At 44.0% G+C, this 17231-nt stretch overlaps 1 protein-coding gene across 2 annotated transcripts in view; it reads left to right on the top strand.

Annotated features, from left to right (window-relative positions):
* The window catches only part of MERTK (MER proto-oncogene, tyrosine kinase), a 192388-nt gene that overhangs the window by 22568 nt on the left and 152589 nt on the right, over positions 1 to 17231 (top strand). For both annotated transcript variants that reach the window (XM_040351086.1, XM_040351085.1), the window contains exons 2-3: positions 11350 to 11653; positions 14629 to 14729. In XM_040351086.1, the coding sequence (XP_040207020.1) occupies positions 11350 to 11653; positions 14629 to 14729 (405 nt within the window). The remainder of the gene's footprint in view (positions 1 to 11349; positions 11654 to 14628; positions 14730 to 17231) is intronic.

Raw genomic sequence — 17231 nt, 5'->3', positions numbered from 1 at the left:
TATATTCAACACTATTCAATTGTACTTTTTGGGAGTAGCGCGGATTGATCTGTGCCTTTAGAAATTCAGACAAAGAAAAAAAACATTTAGAAGGGAAATGGAAGGAAAAGGTAAGTGAACCAACAATGCACTAGCTTAAAAGGAATCTATTTAGAAAAAAAAAAAAAAAAAACTTTTACAACCCCTTTAAGTTAGATTTACTAAAATTACTAGCCAGCAGGTGTTTTGACATCTGTGTTAAAGCCGAAAAAAATTGTTATCCATTATGTGATTCCAAATACATTATACAATGGGCAAATAAAGTCCAACAGTGTGCCTTTACAATAAGTTTATAATATTTTGTGTATTTATACCAAATATTCATTTTTTGTACCAAAATAGTTTTATACTGTTTCAGTTTTCTGCATATGCTGTTTGAATACTGAAACTGTAATACAACAAATGTTATTCTCAAAGGTCATTAGTCAGAAGAAGAAATTGTGAGCTCCTCTATTTTTAAGCATACAAACAAACCTTTGCTCTGAAAGAAGTTGTGTTTTCCTTGTGACATAACCTGTTCCTGATAAGCTTCCTTAAGTGACTTGGAAACAGGAACTCAGCTTTAATATGAATAGGTTGAAGTAAAATGTGGGTGAAGCTTTACTGACCACGTAGCCTGAATAAACCTTATAGATTCTTTTACAATTGTATGTAAAATGAATTCATGCTCTGTAATAAAATGCTGATTAGATATAATTGTACTGCCTTAACCGCTTCAGCCCCGGACCATTATGCAGGTAAAGGACCTGGCCCCTTTTTGCGATTCGGCACTGCGTCGCTTTAACTGACTATTGCGCGGTCGTGCGACGTGGCTCCCAAACAAAATTGGCGCCCTTTTTTTCCCACAAATAGAGCTTTCATTTGGTGGTATTTGATCACCTCTGCGGCTTTTATTTTTTGCTCTATAAACAAAAATAGAGCGTCAATTAAAAAAAAATTCAATATTTTTTACTTTTTGCTGTAATAAATATCCCCCAAAAATATATAAAAAAACATATTTTTTCCTCAGTTTAAGCCGATACGTATTCTTCTACATATTTTTGGTAAAAAAAAAAATCGCAATAAGCGTTTATTGATTGGTTTGCGCAAAAGTTATAGCGTTTACAAAATGGGGGATAGTTTTATGGCATTTTTATTAATATTTTTTTTTACTAGTAATGGCGGCGATCAGCGATTTTTTTCGTGACTGTGACGTGGCAGACAAATCGGACACTTTTGACACATTTTTGGGACCATTGTCATTTTCACAGCAAAAAGTGCTCTAAAAACGCACTGATTACCATGAACATGGCAATGGCAGTGAAGGGGTTAACCACTAGGGGGCGCTAAAGGGGTTAAGTGTGTCCTATTGTGTGTTTCTTACTGTAGGGGGACGTGGCTGGACGTGTGACGTCACTGATCGTCGTTCCCTATGACAGGGAACAGACTATCAGTGACAAGCCACAGAGAAGAACAGGGAAGGTTTGTTTACACTCACCTCTCCCCGTTCTTCAGCTCCTGTGACCCAATCGCGGGACACCGGCAGCTATCAGGTCCGCGGGGTTCCGCGGTCACAGAGCTTCGGACTGGGTCGCGAGCTGGATTCTTAAAGGGGACGTACATGTACGCCCTTGTGTCCAGCCATGCCATTCTGACAACGTATATCGTTGTGCGGCAGGCCTTAAGTGGTTAAAACACCACTGGAAAGTAATACAGTATAAAGGAATAGGTAGTCTGGTTCCTACGAAATTTTTGCACTCTAATGCCCCATACACAAACAGGGATTCCCGGCAGTAAAAAGTCCGCCGGGAATCCCAGGGGGAAAACTGAGAACCTGCTTGGTAACTTTCCCCGTGTATACACCAGAGGTTTTCCCGTCGGGAAAACTGCGGTGAGAGCTTTGGCCGGGAATCCCGGCCGCGTGTATGCTCCACCGCAGTGTTTCCCATAGGAAACTGCCGGGAAAAAGACCACCGCAGGAAATTAGAGAACATGTTCTAATTTTTCCCGCCGCAATTCGCGGCAGTTTTCCTTTCGGAAAAACTGGCATGGAGCATACACACGGCCAGTTTTCCCTGCCAAAAGCTGTCATAGCAGTTTTCTCGACAGGGAAAACTGGTCGTGTGTATGAGGCATAAGTAGTAGCCTGTGTAATATTTCCTCAATTCCAGACCTGTTTTTCTTGGGTTTGAGTAGTAGGACTTGTATGTTTTTGACTGTATTACCGTGTTTCTCCGAAAATAAGCCCGGGTCTTATATATATTTTGGCAACAAAATACACAGTAGGGCTTATTTTCAGGGTAGGTCTTACCATTTAAAGTGCCGTCTTCTCTCCCCCTCTCTCTCCAGTGTGAACCAAGTTAAAATACTTGTAAAATCCCATAATTCACTCGATTACAGTATTATATAATGCACAATGTGTGTGTTTCTGTAATATAATTGTGCCAAATACCTTCGTTATAGCACCGCTCTGCGCTTCTGTGACCTCCCCTGGAGCTCTCCTCCCCGCATTTATATTACAGAAACACACACATTGTACATTATATAATACTGTAATAGAGTGGATTATAGGATTTTACAAGAATTTTAAACTAGGGCTTATTTTTGGGGTAGGGCTTATATTGCAGCCGTCCTGGAAAGTAACACTAGGTCTTATTTTCGGGGTAGGGCTTACTTTCGGGGAAACACGGTACATAGGCAGTCTTCTGTCCTACTGTAGGGGTTGAGTGGCCAAGCAAATATGTCTTGTAAAGTATTACATAATAGGTTGTAAATATATATAATAAGCACCTACTGCCAAATGTGGCTTGGTCTTATCCACCAAACAGGTGACCTCTTTCTAATTTTAGTTATTTATTAACTAACAACAATGGATAATAAATGTTCTATTGTGCCTTTTGGTATATCCTTTAGATTGTTGGAAAGACACAAGCAGTGCATAATAAAACATTTAATACAAAGATCTGGGAAAACTGCCAACTGCAGAAAGACCATTCCTATTTTGTTTGGCTTTCCACCACAACACTTTAATTTAAAGTGTATCTAAACCAAAACCTTGTTTTTTGTTTGTTTTGGAGGTATTTTGAAGGTGGTGAGGTGTAAGAACCTCTGGTGGGTTTTATTGCTGCCTGTGGTCCAGATAGGAGATTTACTGTCTCGTTTTGTCCTGACAATCCATTGTCACTGAGAATAAAAGTGAGGGGAAGTCCAGAATTTTTAGTGTCATCAGAACAGTAACAGAGGGGGAATATTCCAGTTGGGACAGTTGTTCTAGTGAAAATTAGTGATTTGTCTTCACTGTGGAGAGATTTCTCCCTAGTGCTCCCACTGAAACGGTTAGGCAGGGCCGATCCTAGGCAGGGTGCACGGGGTGCTCCGCACCCAGGTGCCACAGAGGTGGGGGCGCTGAAGCTCCAAAGTGCTCCCCTCCCTCCTCCTTGTCTGTGCCCAGAGGCAGAGACCATGTAGCGGGTGCTGCGGTTCCCCACCCCACCCCGCTTGCTCTTTCCGCTGGCAACTGACACAAACGGACACGTTACGGCACTAGGCTCCACTAATTAATTCTGTCTGGTGTGCATGGAGCAGTCTCCTGTCTGCCCCGCCACCTCTGCGCGTGTCGGCTCTTCTCCTATAGGCGATGTGATGAGAGGCTTCTGGGTTGGCCGGAGCTGCTGCCAATCATCCCGTGCACTCCCAGAAATGCTCTCCGGGTGCCACCCTCCAAGTAACCAAAGATGCCACTTATGCCCCGCCCCCTGTAATGTGCTTCTGCTCCCAGCGCGCCCGAGCTACAGGGATCTATTGGAAAAGTACTGATCTATGGGGGGGCTCTGATGGGGACACCTGCTGTGGGGGGGGGGGCTCTGATGGGGGACAACTGCTGGGGGGCTCTGATGGGAGATACCTGCTGGGGGGGACTCTGATGGGGGACACTAATGAAGACTTCTTAGGGGAGCATCTCTGTGTTTGAGTCGTAGACAAAGAAACATGTGTAAAGGGGAGGATTTAGTAAGATGACCACGCCCATGTTGGGGCGCCAGAAATATTTCTGCACCCAGACGTCTGTGACCCTAGGATTTCATCCTCAACTTCGGCAGCCTGTCTAGTACCTTCTCAATATTTGTGGAGGCAGAGCTTCAATAAATAAGATGTACTTTCCTAGCGCCACCTAGGCATTGCTATACCCAAATGGAGCTTCACATTGGTTAGGCAAGTAACATTGATGTTACAGTTCATAGGTGGGCATCTGATTATGATAAAACTAAGTTACAGCAGCACAAGGACCCACATCATGGGATTCCAACCTGCAGCCCTCCAGCTGTTACAGAACTACAAGTCCCATCATGCCTCTGTCTTTGGGAATCATGCTTGTGTTTCATCAGATTTGGCGACCCGTCAGAATTTGCTGAGCTGATTGGTGGATACGGTGGACTCGATGTCCGCCAGCACCCACCAATGCTTCAGTACACAGGCTGAACGGTGCTTGGCTATGCAAGCAAGGCAGATCGCCGTTCTGTCACTACAGAGGACAGTCTCTACTAAGCATGGGCACAGATCCATGTGTTCTCCTAATACAAGCACCTCCCCCACAGTAGTAAAGCACATGTCAGGAACACATTTAACCATCTGATTGCTCCTGATGTTAACTCCTTCCCTGCCAGTGTCATTAGTACGGTGACAGTGCATATTTTTTAGCACTGATCACTGTATTAGTGTCACTGATGCCCAAAAAGTGTCAGTTAGTGTCCTGACTGTCCGCTGCAATTTCGCAGTCCTGCTATAAGTCACTGATCTCCACCATTACTAGTAAAATAAAAAACTAAAAGTATCCCATAGATTGTAGATGCTATAACTTTTGGGCAAGCCAATTAATATACGCTTACTGGGATTTTTTTTACAAAAAATATGTTGCAGAATACATATTGGCCTAAATTGATGAAGACATTTGATTTTTTAAATTTGTTTATTGGATGTTTTATAACAGAAAGTAAATTTTTTTTTTTTTTCAAAATTGTCATTCTTTTTTTGTTGATAACGCAAAAAATAAAAACCGCAGAGGTGATCAAATACCACCAAAAGAAAACTCTGGCCCAGATTCAGGTAGCAATTGCATCTGCGTAACCATAGTTACGCAGCGCAATTGCTTACTTGCGCCGGCGTTTCTAATGCTCCTGATTCAGGAACCTCGTTACGCCGACTGCAGCCTAAGATATGACTAGCATAAGGCTCTTATGCCAGTCATATCGTAGGCTACATTCTTGCGATGGCCTCTAGGGGGCGTTCCCGTAGTATTCAGCGTATAGTATGCAAATTGCATACTAACGCCGATTCAGTACCCTACGCGAGCCCTGTGTACGCAGTTTACGTCGTTTCCGTTCGTCGGGATTTGCGTAAGGCTGCTCCTGCTATTAGCAGGGGCAGCCAATGCTACGTATACCCGTCGTTCCCGCGTTTGCGAAGTTTAAATTTTACGTCGTTTGCGTAAGTGAATCGTGAATGGCGCTGGACGCCATTTACGTTCACTTTGAAGCAAATGACGTCCTTGCGACGTCATTTGCCGCAATGCACGTCGGGAAAGTTTCCCGACGGAGCATGCGCACTACGTTCGGCGCGGGAACGAGCCTAATTTAAATGATCCACGCCCTTACGCCGGGCATTTTTGAGGAGCGCCCACGCAAATGACGTGGCTACTGCTTTGTGAATGAAGCGTAGCGCAGATAATTTGCGGGGGCGCAGGGCAAAAACGGGACGCTGCGCCTCCGTAAGAAGTGCGCAGCGGTACCTGAATCTGGCCCTCTGTTTTTGGGGGAAAAAATACACCACAAATTTTGTTTAGGTACACCGTTGCACAACCGCGCAATTGTCAGTTAAAATTACGCAGTGCCGTATTGCAAAAAATGGCCTGGTCATGAACCTTTAGAAACTGAAGTGGTTACAGAAATCAAAAAGCCCCCAATCAAATCAGTGCGTAGCACAGTAAAGCCTGCTTAGAAGAGAAGGAATTCACTTATTCTGTTTTAAGCAGGCTTTACTGTGCCAGGGCCATTTTATTCCATTACTCTCTTTTCACTATAACCTGTATTTTTTTATTGTATTTTATTTTTACTGTCTATGTACAGAGATGTTTGGAGTTCTGGGGTTGTCTGTTTCTGAGTGATTTTATTATATGTCTAACAAATGTGGATTTTATTGAGCACCTTTTCCTAATTTCACCTTTTGCTAATCTTTATTTTTTCACACCATGGTGTGGATCAGTGTGTTCAGTTTTAGTCACATATGTTTCCTTGTATATAGTAACCTATAGCCCATTTGGTTCTATCTGTGTATTCCTTATTTTATGACTGTTGTAGGAAAGGATCTGAAATTCTATCAAAAATTGTTTTATAACGTTGATAATTACATGAAGGTTTCTATATATTGCCCCAAAGGACTATTGTTTGCTAATAGACATGTGCACAACAAAAAAAAATTGTATTTTTTTGTTCCGTTTCGTCTGCACAACAAAAATGTTCGTATTTTTTTCTTCCGTTTCGTTTCGTTCCGTAGATTCGTAAAGATTCGTAATTTTGTAAGACTCAAGTTTTCCTATTCGGACCCGTTCGTATTTTCGTAACAGTTTTATTGTCGTTTATACTGAATGATTCATAATTCTGTCTAATTTATTTTCGTTGATCCGAAATTCGTAATTTTGTTAGATAATAATTTTAGTTTAATGGATTCGTAATTTTGTACTTTCGTAAATACATAGCAACACGCGGCTAATCCATATTAAGATATACTTTCTCTTAAGCCCCGTACACACGGTCGGACTTTTTGCCAACAAACGTCAAAATTAGCGTTTTCCAAAAAATCCGACCGTGTGTACGCTCTATCGGACAAACTTTTTCGGTTTCAAAAGTCCGGCCAACTCCCTTCAGACAAAAATCCACGGAAAAGTTTGTTTGAAGTCCGATCGTGTGTACGAGGCTTTACACTGTACAATGTGACTCAGCACAAAAGAGATAAGCTGATTGGCTAAGATATTAAGTAATCACTCACTAACTACACTGCCCAGTGCCCATTCGAAAGAACGATACAAGTAAACAAATTTCCGAACAGACAAAAAAATGGATTTACAAAACACACAAATGAAAATACGAACATACGAATGAAAATACCAACAGACAAAGGATTTAAAATACGGAATGCAAATCGTTCATTATAGATGTCATTTTCGTTCTTTTGCTTTTTCGGTGTTTCATATTTTAGTAAGATTGTCCAATCATACGTTCGTATTTTCGCTTGTTCGTTATTTTGCTTATTCGTATTTCCGTAATTTTCGTATTTTGGGTCTTTCAGCTTTTCAGATGTTCGAATTGATACGAATGTACGAAAACTAACAAATTCGTATGAAAATCCATTAGTTACGAACGGGAATGCACATGTCTACTTGCTAATATGTTTTAACACCTAGATTATAAGAACAAACTTGCAAAGATGTCACCAGGCACAGTGTATTGACTTTCCAAGTGCGTTATAGTGGCCATATGCAGTATAGGCAGATTTGCTATTGATAATGGTCAGCAATGAGAAATCTCTGGATTGCATATACTAAATTTTTACTATTTGGAAAACTGAACATTTAGGCCCAGATTCTCATACATTCGCGCTGCTCCTGGGCAGCGTAATGTATGAGCTCTACGTTACACCGCCGCAGGTCTACAGGTTTAAATCCTGATTCTCAGAACACTTACCTGTAAACTTGCGGCGGTGTATCGTTAAATTGCTCGGCGCAAGCCCGCCCTATTCAAATGGGGCGGGCACCATTTAAATTAGGCGCGTTCCCGCGCCGAGCGTACTGCGCATGCTCCGTCGGGTAAATTACCCGACGTGCATTGCGCTAAATGACGTTGCGCCGATGTCATTTGCCTAGATGTATACGTAAATGGCGTCCAGCGCCATTCACAGACGTCTTACGCAAACGACGTAATTTTGATTAAATTCGATGCGGGAACGACGGCCATAGTTAACATTGGTTGCCCCTGCTAATAGCAGGGGCAACCTTACGCGTCGGGTACGCTACGCAAACGACGTTAATTCGCTGCGTCGACCTCGCGTATGTTCGGGAATCGCCGTACTTACCTCATTTGCATAGACGACGGGGAAAAGCGACGATGCGACACCTAGCGGCGGGAAAAAAAATTACTTTTAAGATCTGACAGCGTAACAGCCTTACGCTTGTCAGATCTAATGGGTACCTATGCGCAACTGATTCTAAGAATCAGTCGCATAGATACCCGGGGCCAGATGAGGAGTTACGACAGAGCTAATGGTGTTGCGCCGTCGTAACGCCTTCGAGAATCTGGGCCTTAGTTTTCCCTAGGTGATTCCTCCTCAACATTTTATTGCTGCATGTGTCCCTGTTGCAGATTTTCCTTGACCTCCTGCCTGGTGAAACCATTGACAGTGAGAAGGAATGTCTAAAATGGTTTATATTCCTTCCCCATCCCTCAAAAAAATAGCTGTAATTACATTTTAAACTTGGTGTAGAATAATATCTCCTGGCACAATGTTAACTCCATCTCAGCTGTGTTAGTGCCGGTTCACACTACAGCGACATGAAAGTCGGCTCGACTTTGCGAGGCAACTTGAGGAAACCTTGAGGCAACTTCAAGGCAACTTCGAGTCGCCTCCAGGACAGGCAACTTTGCCAGGGGCCAATCAAACAATAATCAGCTCTGTGGGAGGGAGGGGTTTGCCTGAGAAAAGTGTTTACTCTTCCTGTAAAGTTGCTTCAGTTAGGCCTCGTACACACGATAGGTTAACCAGAGGACAACGGTCTGAAGGACCGCTTTCATCTGTCAAAACCGATCGTGTGTGGGCCCCATAGGTTAAAAAAACGCCAACTTGCTTTAAAATTTAACCGATGGATTGGTAACCGATAGGTCAAAACTAGAGGTCGACCGATATATCGGCCGGCCGATATATCGGGCCGATATTCAGTCATTTCGGAGAAATCGGCATCGGCCGATTATTATCCAAATGTGGCCGATATTTAGCAGATCTGCATCAGCAGAGTGTGGAGAAGGAAGGAGGAACATGGGGTTCCCCCTCCCTTCTCCACACTGTCTGTAGAGCAGGGCTGTGTGTGTGAAACACTAAGGAGATAGAGAATGGAGCTGTCGGACTGATGTCGGGGTGGGCGGGACTCAGCTGTCCAACACCAGCCAATGGGATGAGATCATTGGCTGGATAGCTGCCCACCCCGGGTCCCGCCCACCTCCAACATCATGATGAATCTGAGCTCCTCTCTCTCTCTGCTCTCACAGCACATAATGTAGCGGATAATGTGTGAAACTCTCTCTCCATACAGTTTCACATGGTGCTGCAGAGAGAGAGGAGCTCAGATTCATCGTGATGTTGAAGGTGGGCGGGACCCGGGGTGGGCGGGACAGCTATCCAGCCAATGATCTCATCCCATTGGCTGGTGTTGGACAACTGAGTCCCGCCCAACCCGGGTCCCGCCCACCTTCAACATCACGATGAATCTGAGCTCCTCTCTGCTCTCTGCAGCACCATGTGAAACTGTATGGAGAGAGAGTTTCACACATTATCAGCTACATTATGTGCTGTGAAACCTGCCAGTGCCATCTGCTAATGCCAACCAGTGCCACCTGCCAATGCCATCCAGTGCCACCTGCCAATGCCAACTAGTGCCACCTGCCAATGCCAACTAGTGCCATCTGTTAATGCCATCCAATGCCATCCAGTGCCACCTGCCAATGCCATCCAGTGCCACCTGCCAATACCATCCAGTGCCACCTGCCAATGCCATCTAGTGCCACCTGCCAATGTCATCCAGTGCCACCTGCCAATGCCATCCAGTGCCACCTGCCAATGCCATCCAGTGCCAACTAGTGCCATCTGCCAGTGCCACCTGCCAGTGCCAACTAGTGCCATCCAGTGCCACCTGCCAGTGCTAACTATTGCCATCCAGTGCCACCTGCCAATTAGTGCCACCTGCCAGTGCCAACCAGTGCCATCTGCCAGTGCTAACTATTGCCAATTAGTGCCACCTGCCAGTACCAACCAGTTTCACCTGCCAATGCCATCCAGTGCCACATGCCAATTAGTGCCACCTGCCAGTGCCAATTAGTGCCACCTGCCAGTGCCAATTAGTGCCACCTGCCAGTGTCACCTTAGTGCCACGTGCCAACCAGTGCCACCTGCCAGTGCTATTCAGTGCCACCTGCCAGTGCCACCTGGCAATCAGTGCCATCTGCTATTGCCAATTGGTTCCATCTAGTGCAACCTGCCAGTGCCAATTAGCGCCACCTGCCAAAAAATAAAAATCGTCCTAAAATATCGGCCGCAAAAATCTGCATCATATATCGGCCATCGGCCGCCCCAAATTCTAAATATCGGCATCGGTATCGGCCAGAGAAAAACCCATATCGGTCGACCTCTAGTCAAAACCGATCGTTAGTAGGCACAACCATCGGTTAAAAACCCACGCATGCTCAGAATCAAGTCGACGCATGCTTGGAAGCATTGAACTTCGTTTTTTTTCAGCATGTCGTTGTGTTTTACGTCACCGCGTTCTGACACGATCGGTTATTTAACCTATGGTGTGTAGGCGTGACGGACCATCAGTCAGCTTCATCGGTTAACCTAAGACAACGGTCCTTCAGACCGCTGTCCTCTGGTTAACCTATCGTGTGTACGAGGCCTTAAGGCACTGATTCGACTTTGGAGGAAACTTCCATTGAAATCAATGTGTACAAGTCGCCTAGAAGTCGCCTTGAAGTAGTACAGGAACCTTTTCTGAAGTTGGAACGACTTCGGTAGTGTGCATTAAGACGGCTCTCATTCACTTTAATGTAATTTCTCATGTCGCGCGACTTGGGACGACACAAGTCGGATCCCAAGTCGCGGTAGTGTGAACGGGCACTTACTATCAATGTCAGGTCATCAATAGTATTACTTATGCTGCCATGGACCTAAAAGATGGATGAGCAATGGAAAGCCTAAGCTCTGCTACCGTATATAGCTGGCGCTCCTGGGCTTCAATAAATTTCCTTTTTTTTTATTAATCTGATGCCATGATAACTAGCCATTATGGTTTCAAAACATATTTCATAAGGGTCAAGCATTCCTATAGTTATACTATATGCTGCTCATACACATGCATGTGTATCCGTAAACATCATTGGTCAAGTTATTCCAGATTTATTGTTGTCATATGTAGTTTCTTGTTTAGCATATTCTCCACCCCCAAAAAATGATACATATATTTTTTAAGCGTGATTATTTATTAGGACTAATTGACAAATTGCATTTACTTTCTTGCAGATACTCAAATTCTGGGAGAAGGTCAGGGCCTGCAAACACCAAGCTCTTTACCACAAGAGTTCAAAGAAAGGGTAGTGACAAGTCCAGCTCCAAGGATTCGATTTAACCCCACAGTTCCCAATATTGTTCTCTCAGAACACAAAGATGTCAAGATCAATTGCACCATTGTTGTTCCAAATCTGAACAGTGGGGAACAAATAACGTGGTGGAAAGATGGCAATTCAGTTCAGCAATCTGATCGAATCTCTGTGCAGTCTTTTGAAATCCAAGATACAGCGGTGACTTCTATGGTATCTTCATACAGGTGAATGTTATGAACTGTATTTATGAGTTGAAAATAAAGATGTAATGAGTAAAGTGTTGAGTTATTTTCAAGTTGAAATTTAACTTTTAAAATTTGGTATGGGCAGAGAGGCTAGATGAGCCCATGCTTGGCGGGTACAGAGAATTTATTGTAGCGCTTAATTGGGGCAAGAAGGGTTGAGAATTCTGGCAATGTTCGTTTAACAACCACCTAAAGCCCTAAAGTGACACTGTCATCTTGACTATTGTCTGTGAAGGCCCCCTCAACCCTCTGATACTCACCTTCACAAAACTCCCCCTCTGCTCCTTCATCCGTCACAGCCAGTGCCAAAATACCCCGTGTCAGAACCTAGATGTGACTATCATGTGACAGTGCCTGGGAATTAAGTTTGGCCACTAGACCCAAGCAATTTCACTTGGACCAGCCAGAAGCACCAGGTATTATTCACTGACTGAGGTAGAGGCAGAAGTGGTGGGGGAGTGGGGAATATTAGTGGGGGGGGGGGGCTTTTCACAGAATGGGCAAATTGATGGTGTCTCATTAACTGCTTGCCGACTGCCCACCGTCATATTACGGCGGCAAGTCGGCTCCCCTGCGCGAGAGCCTGTAGCTCTACGTCGGCTCTCGCGCAGGCCACAGAGCGGGGACTGGGAGCTGTGTGTGTAAACACACAGCTCCCGGTCCTGTCAGGGGGGGAAATGCTGATCTTCTGTTCATACAATGTATGAACAGAAGATCAGTCATTTCCCCTAGTGAGGCCACCCCCCCTACAGTTAGAACACACCCAGGTAACATACCTAACCCCTTCCCCGCCCCCTAGTGTTAACCCTTTCACTGCCAGTGGCATTTTTGAAGTAATCCAATGCATTTTTATAGCATTTTTTGCCTTCCTCTGGATCAACTGTGGGTATGGAGTTGGGTGTATAGGATTGTACTGTGTTTTTTATTTTTTGTGGTTGAACTGGATGGACTTGTGTCTTTTTTCAACCTGACTAACTATGTAACTATGTAGCACTGATCGCTATAAAAATGCCAATGGTCCCAAAAATGTGTCAAGTGTCCGCAATAATGTCGCAGTACCGAAAAAAAAAAACCGCTGATCACCGCCATTACTAGTAAAAAAAAAAAAGAATAATAAAAATGCCATAAAAATACCCCCTATTTTGTAAACGCTATAACATTTGCGCAAACCAATCAATAAATGTTTATTGAGATTTTCTTTTACGAAAAATATGTAGAAGAATACGTATCGGCCTAAACTGAGGAAAAATTTTTTTTTTTATATATTTTTGGGGGATATTTATTACAGCAAAAAGAAAAAAATATATATTTTTTTCAAAATTGTCGCTCTATTTTTGTTTATAGCGCAAAAACGAAAAACCGCAGAGGTGATCAAATACCACCAAAAGAAAGTTCTATTTGTGGGAAAAAAAGGACGCCAATTTTGTTTCGGAGCCACGTCGCACGACCGCGCAATTGTCAGTTAAAGCGACGCAGTGCCAAATCGCAAAAAGTGCTCTGGTCTTTGGGAAGCAATATGGTCCGGGGGTTAAGTGGTTAAAGGAAACCTCACATTAAAGAGATTTCTGACCTCTTCCTCCAAAAATACTAGTTATCTGGTTCTCATGCCGATACTTATGCCCTGTACACACAAGCGGAATTCCCGTTGGAAAAAAGTTGTATGGTTTTTCCGATGGAATTCCGCTCAAGCTTGGCTTGCATACACACGGTCACACAAAAGTTCTCGAGCGTTAAGATTGGGTGACGTTACAACATTACGACGAGCCGAGAAAAAGAAGTTCATTGCTTCCGAGCATGCGTCAAATTGTTTACAAACATGCGTGTTTTTTTGCGCGTCGGAAAAGCATACAGACGATCGGATTTCCCGATAGGAATTTTTTCTGTCAGGAACATAGAGAACCTGCTCTCAATCTTTTGCTGGCAGGAATTCCGACAGCAAAAGTCAGACGGAGCATACACACAGTCAGAATTCCCGTTCAAAAGCTCACATCGGAATTTTTCTGTCGGGAATTCCGACCGTGTGTACGCGGCATTAGACTTTGATGCTTTCTGAGACACTGACTTTGCAGTATTGAAACAAGATATTTTGTATTGTTTATGATATTGATTTGCTACTCGCTTGTTCCAGGTCAGTGAATGAGAAGTACTAAAGCCAAACAGAGCTAGACAGCTAGAAGGGAGGCCAGTAATGGCAGCCTATGTATTTCTTTCAGGACATTTGTACTTTAAGGTCCAGTACTAGCTGATCTAAGTCCTTTGAGGTAGGACTTAGACTGAAACTGTATTCAAAATAAAGCCTCAAACTAATCTCCTTGTTCTGTAGAACCCTCTGGTACATTTGTTTACTGTGTTTACTAATGTAATGTAAATGTAATTTTGGGGGGTTGTTTAGCTTCTGTGTAGAGCATACCAGAGAGCGGAGTCCACGCCAGTTGTGCTTTTTAAGGGCTTGTTGGCCCACTTTTATTAAAGAAAAAAAAAAAAAACGTCCGTCCAGAATTCCCACGCAGGGGGTTTCAAGTTACTACAGCAGTAAAATAATAATCAATGGAAAATGCCGAACCACTCTTCAGCCCTCTTGGCCATAGGCGTGCGCACATAGGGTGTAAGGTGTGCCTGGGCACACCCTAATCACCCTGTGCTGTTCAGAAAAAATGGACTGGGGAATCTCTGTCCTCAGTCCCTTTCTCTGTCTCAAAAGTTTCACACTGGAGCGGTACGCTGGCAGGACGCTCAAAAAAGTCCTGCAAGCCGAATCTTGGAAAGTGCCCTTATTGTTGCAACATGATCTGGAGCTATACATTTTATATTTTGGAATGCTTAAATTAATATAAATGTTTGAGAACTGCACTGAACTGATTGCCTTTATAAGAATGAACTTTATTTAAATCAAATGTAAATACATAAGGATTCTTAATTAGCTAGTAATACATTTTATATATTCTTGCTTGAAGCATTACAGGTGTGCTGAGATCTGATAACGGCACATATAACTGCAAATTAAGAATTGACGCTGAAGAAATTATTTCAGACCCCATCTACATTCAAGTGGAAGGTAAGGCTAAATGTCTCTGAATCTCCATGTTTTCATGTAAAAATAATTCAGTAAGACCCCTTTCACACTGGGGCGTTTTTTTCAGTCGCTTTTGGGCTAAAAATAGCACCTGTAAAACGGTTCCCTGGCAGTCTCAGTGTGAAAGCCTGGGTGCTTTCTCACTGAGGCGATGCGCTGGCAGGATGTTAAAAAAACTCCTGCAAGCAGCATCTTTTGGAGAGGTGAAGGAGCGGTGTATACACCACTCCTCCACCGCTCCTGCCCATTGAGATGAATGGGCAGCGTGGCCGAACCACCGGCAAAGTGCCGATGCAGCGGCGCTTTTTGCAGGGGGTTTAACCCCCGCTAGAGGGCGAATACCTCCACAAAAACAACGGTAAAACGCAGCTAAAAATAGCAGGGCTTTACCACCAATGCTGCCTGCGACCCAGTGTGAAAGCAGCCTAAAAAACATGATGGGGACCAGCGAGTAAGATCATATTCAGGCCATACCTGCAACATGAGAGGCTCTGATAAAATATTAATGAACAGTAGACCTAAAAGGTATTTCAAAATAAATTTAGAGATGGGATAAATTATGCTGGCTACCTACAGTAGTGAGACCTTCCTAAATGATTTTGTAAATTGTCTACATCTAGCCTTGTAATCTCAATATCTCAATAAACGTGCTCATGTTCTCACTTTTGATGTTGCACTCTCCATGAAAAAAACAGCATGATTGCTGCAATTAAAAAAAGAAATGCAGAGCTCTCACCATTTAAAGTGTAGCACTACCCCCGTAGGAGTCCCTGATGTCCGGGTTCCCCACTGCGGTGCAGCCAGTTACACAGCATTTCCTTCATTTACTCAAATGTCCTTAGCTTGTTTTTGTTGTATTATTAGTGGTAACTTGGATGAGGTAAGAAAATTATGGGATGCCCAACTTGAAAATGTCCCAACACAGAATCAGGGACAACTAGACATGTGCATTAGTTTTCGTCGAATGCATTTATGTCCGAATTTCAGGTATTTTCGTTATCGTTTTAACAAACGATAACGAAAGCACAAAAAACGAAAGATCCGTAATAAAAAATGCTTTATTTTCGTTTTCGTTGCGGTCGAATGTGCCTAACCTTAACTCTATTAGCCCAATATTATTCTACATAAAGAGAAAAGATTCGACAGAGAGAAAAGATTCGACATTATAGAGACATGAAGAGTCGACATAGAGAGAAAAGATTCGACATAGAGAGACATGAAGATTTGACTAAGTAGCTAAAAACAACTGTAAAATATGCCTGCGAAATAGAGCATGTTTCCCGTACTTAGAACTGTCTCTGCACAAAGTGTAATTTCTGAAGAAAAAAAAAGTCATTTAAAAATGACTCGCGGCTATAAAGAAATTGTCGGCTCTCGGTTCCCCCCAAATATCCATTCCAGACCATTCAGGACTGGTGTGGATTCTAAGGGGAACTCCACCCCAAATAAAAAAAAAAGGCGTGGAGGTCCCTCAAAAATCCACACCAGACACCTTATCCGAGCACGCAACCTGGCCGGACGCAGAAAAGAGGGGGGGGACGAGAGAGCTCTCTCTTCCCCCCCCCCCCTCTTTTCTGCGGCCGGCCAGGTTGCGTGCTCGGATAAGGGCTTTGGTGTGGATTTTTGGGGGAACTTTTTATTTGGGGTGGAGTTCCCCTTAAAATCCACACCAGACCTGAAGGGTCTGGAATGGATATTTGGGGGGGAACCCCACGTCATTTTTGTTTTAAATTGACGGCAGGGTTCCCCTTAATATCCATGGGGAGGATGTCCCCATGTTGATGGGGGCAAGGGCCTCATCCCCACAACCCTTGCCCGGTGGTTGTGGGGGTCTGCGGGCGGGGGGCTTATCAGAATCTGGATGACCCCTTTAACAAAGGGGACCCCCAGATCCTGCCCCCCCCCCTTGTGAATTGGTAATGGGGTACATTGTACCCCTACTATTACACTAAGGAAGTGTAAATAATTGTAAAAACACACACACACACACACCGTGGAAAAAAGTCCTTTATTGAAAAAATAAAATAAATTCAGCAGTGGTAATCCACTCTCGGTCCCCGCTCCAACGTTGTCGGTATCCAGCGACGGGTGATCTCCTCTACGCCAGGGTCCAGCGATGAGATGTCCATCCAGGTCCGGGATCCAGAGAGCAGCATCGCCGGCCGCCTGTCTCCACTGGAGACAGCCCGGCGAATGACGCGGCTGGAGCTAGTGACATTTCTTATATAGGTGAGGCGGGGCCACCCATCACGTGACCCCGCCCCCTTTGACGCACAGGGAAACCTGGGCTTTAACCACTAGGGGGCGCTGAAGGGGTTAACTGTGTGTTTCTAACTGTAGGGGGCGGGACTGGACGTGTGACATCAGTGATCATCTTTCCCTATATCAGGGAACAGACGATCACTGACATTGCCACAATGAAGAACGGGCCTGGTTAGAAGTCTTCAGTACTTATCACTATGGAGGCCTTGCAATAATGTAGTT

The sequence above is a fragment of the Rana temporaria genome, chromosome 4 (assembly GCF_905171775.1).
Source record: "Rana temporaria chromosome 4, aRanTem1.1, whole genome shotgun sequence".
NCBI lineage: Eukaryota > Metazoa > Chordata > Amphibia > Anura > Ranidae > Rana > Rana temporaria.
The sequence above is the reverse complement of the archived record's forward strand: the minus strand, read 5'-3'. Positions and strand labels throughout refer to the sequence as shown.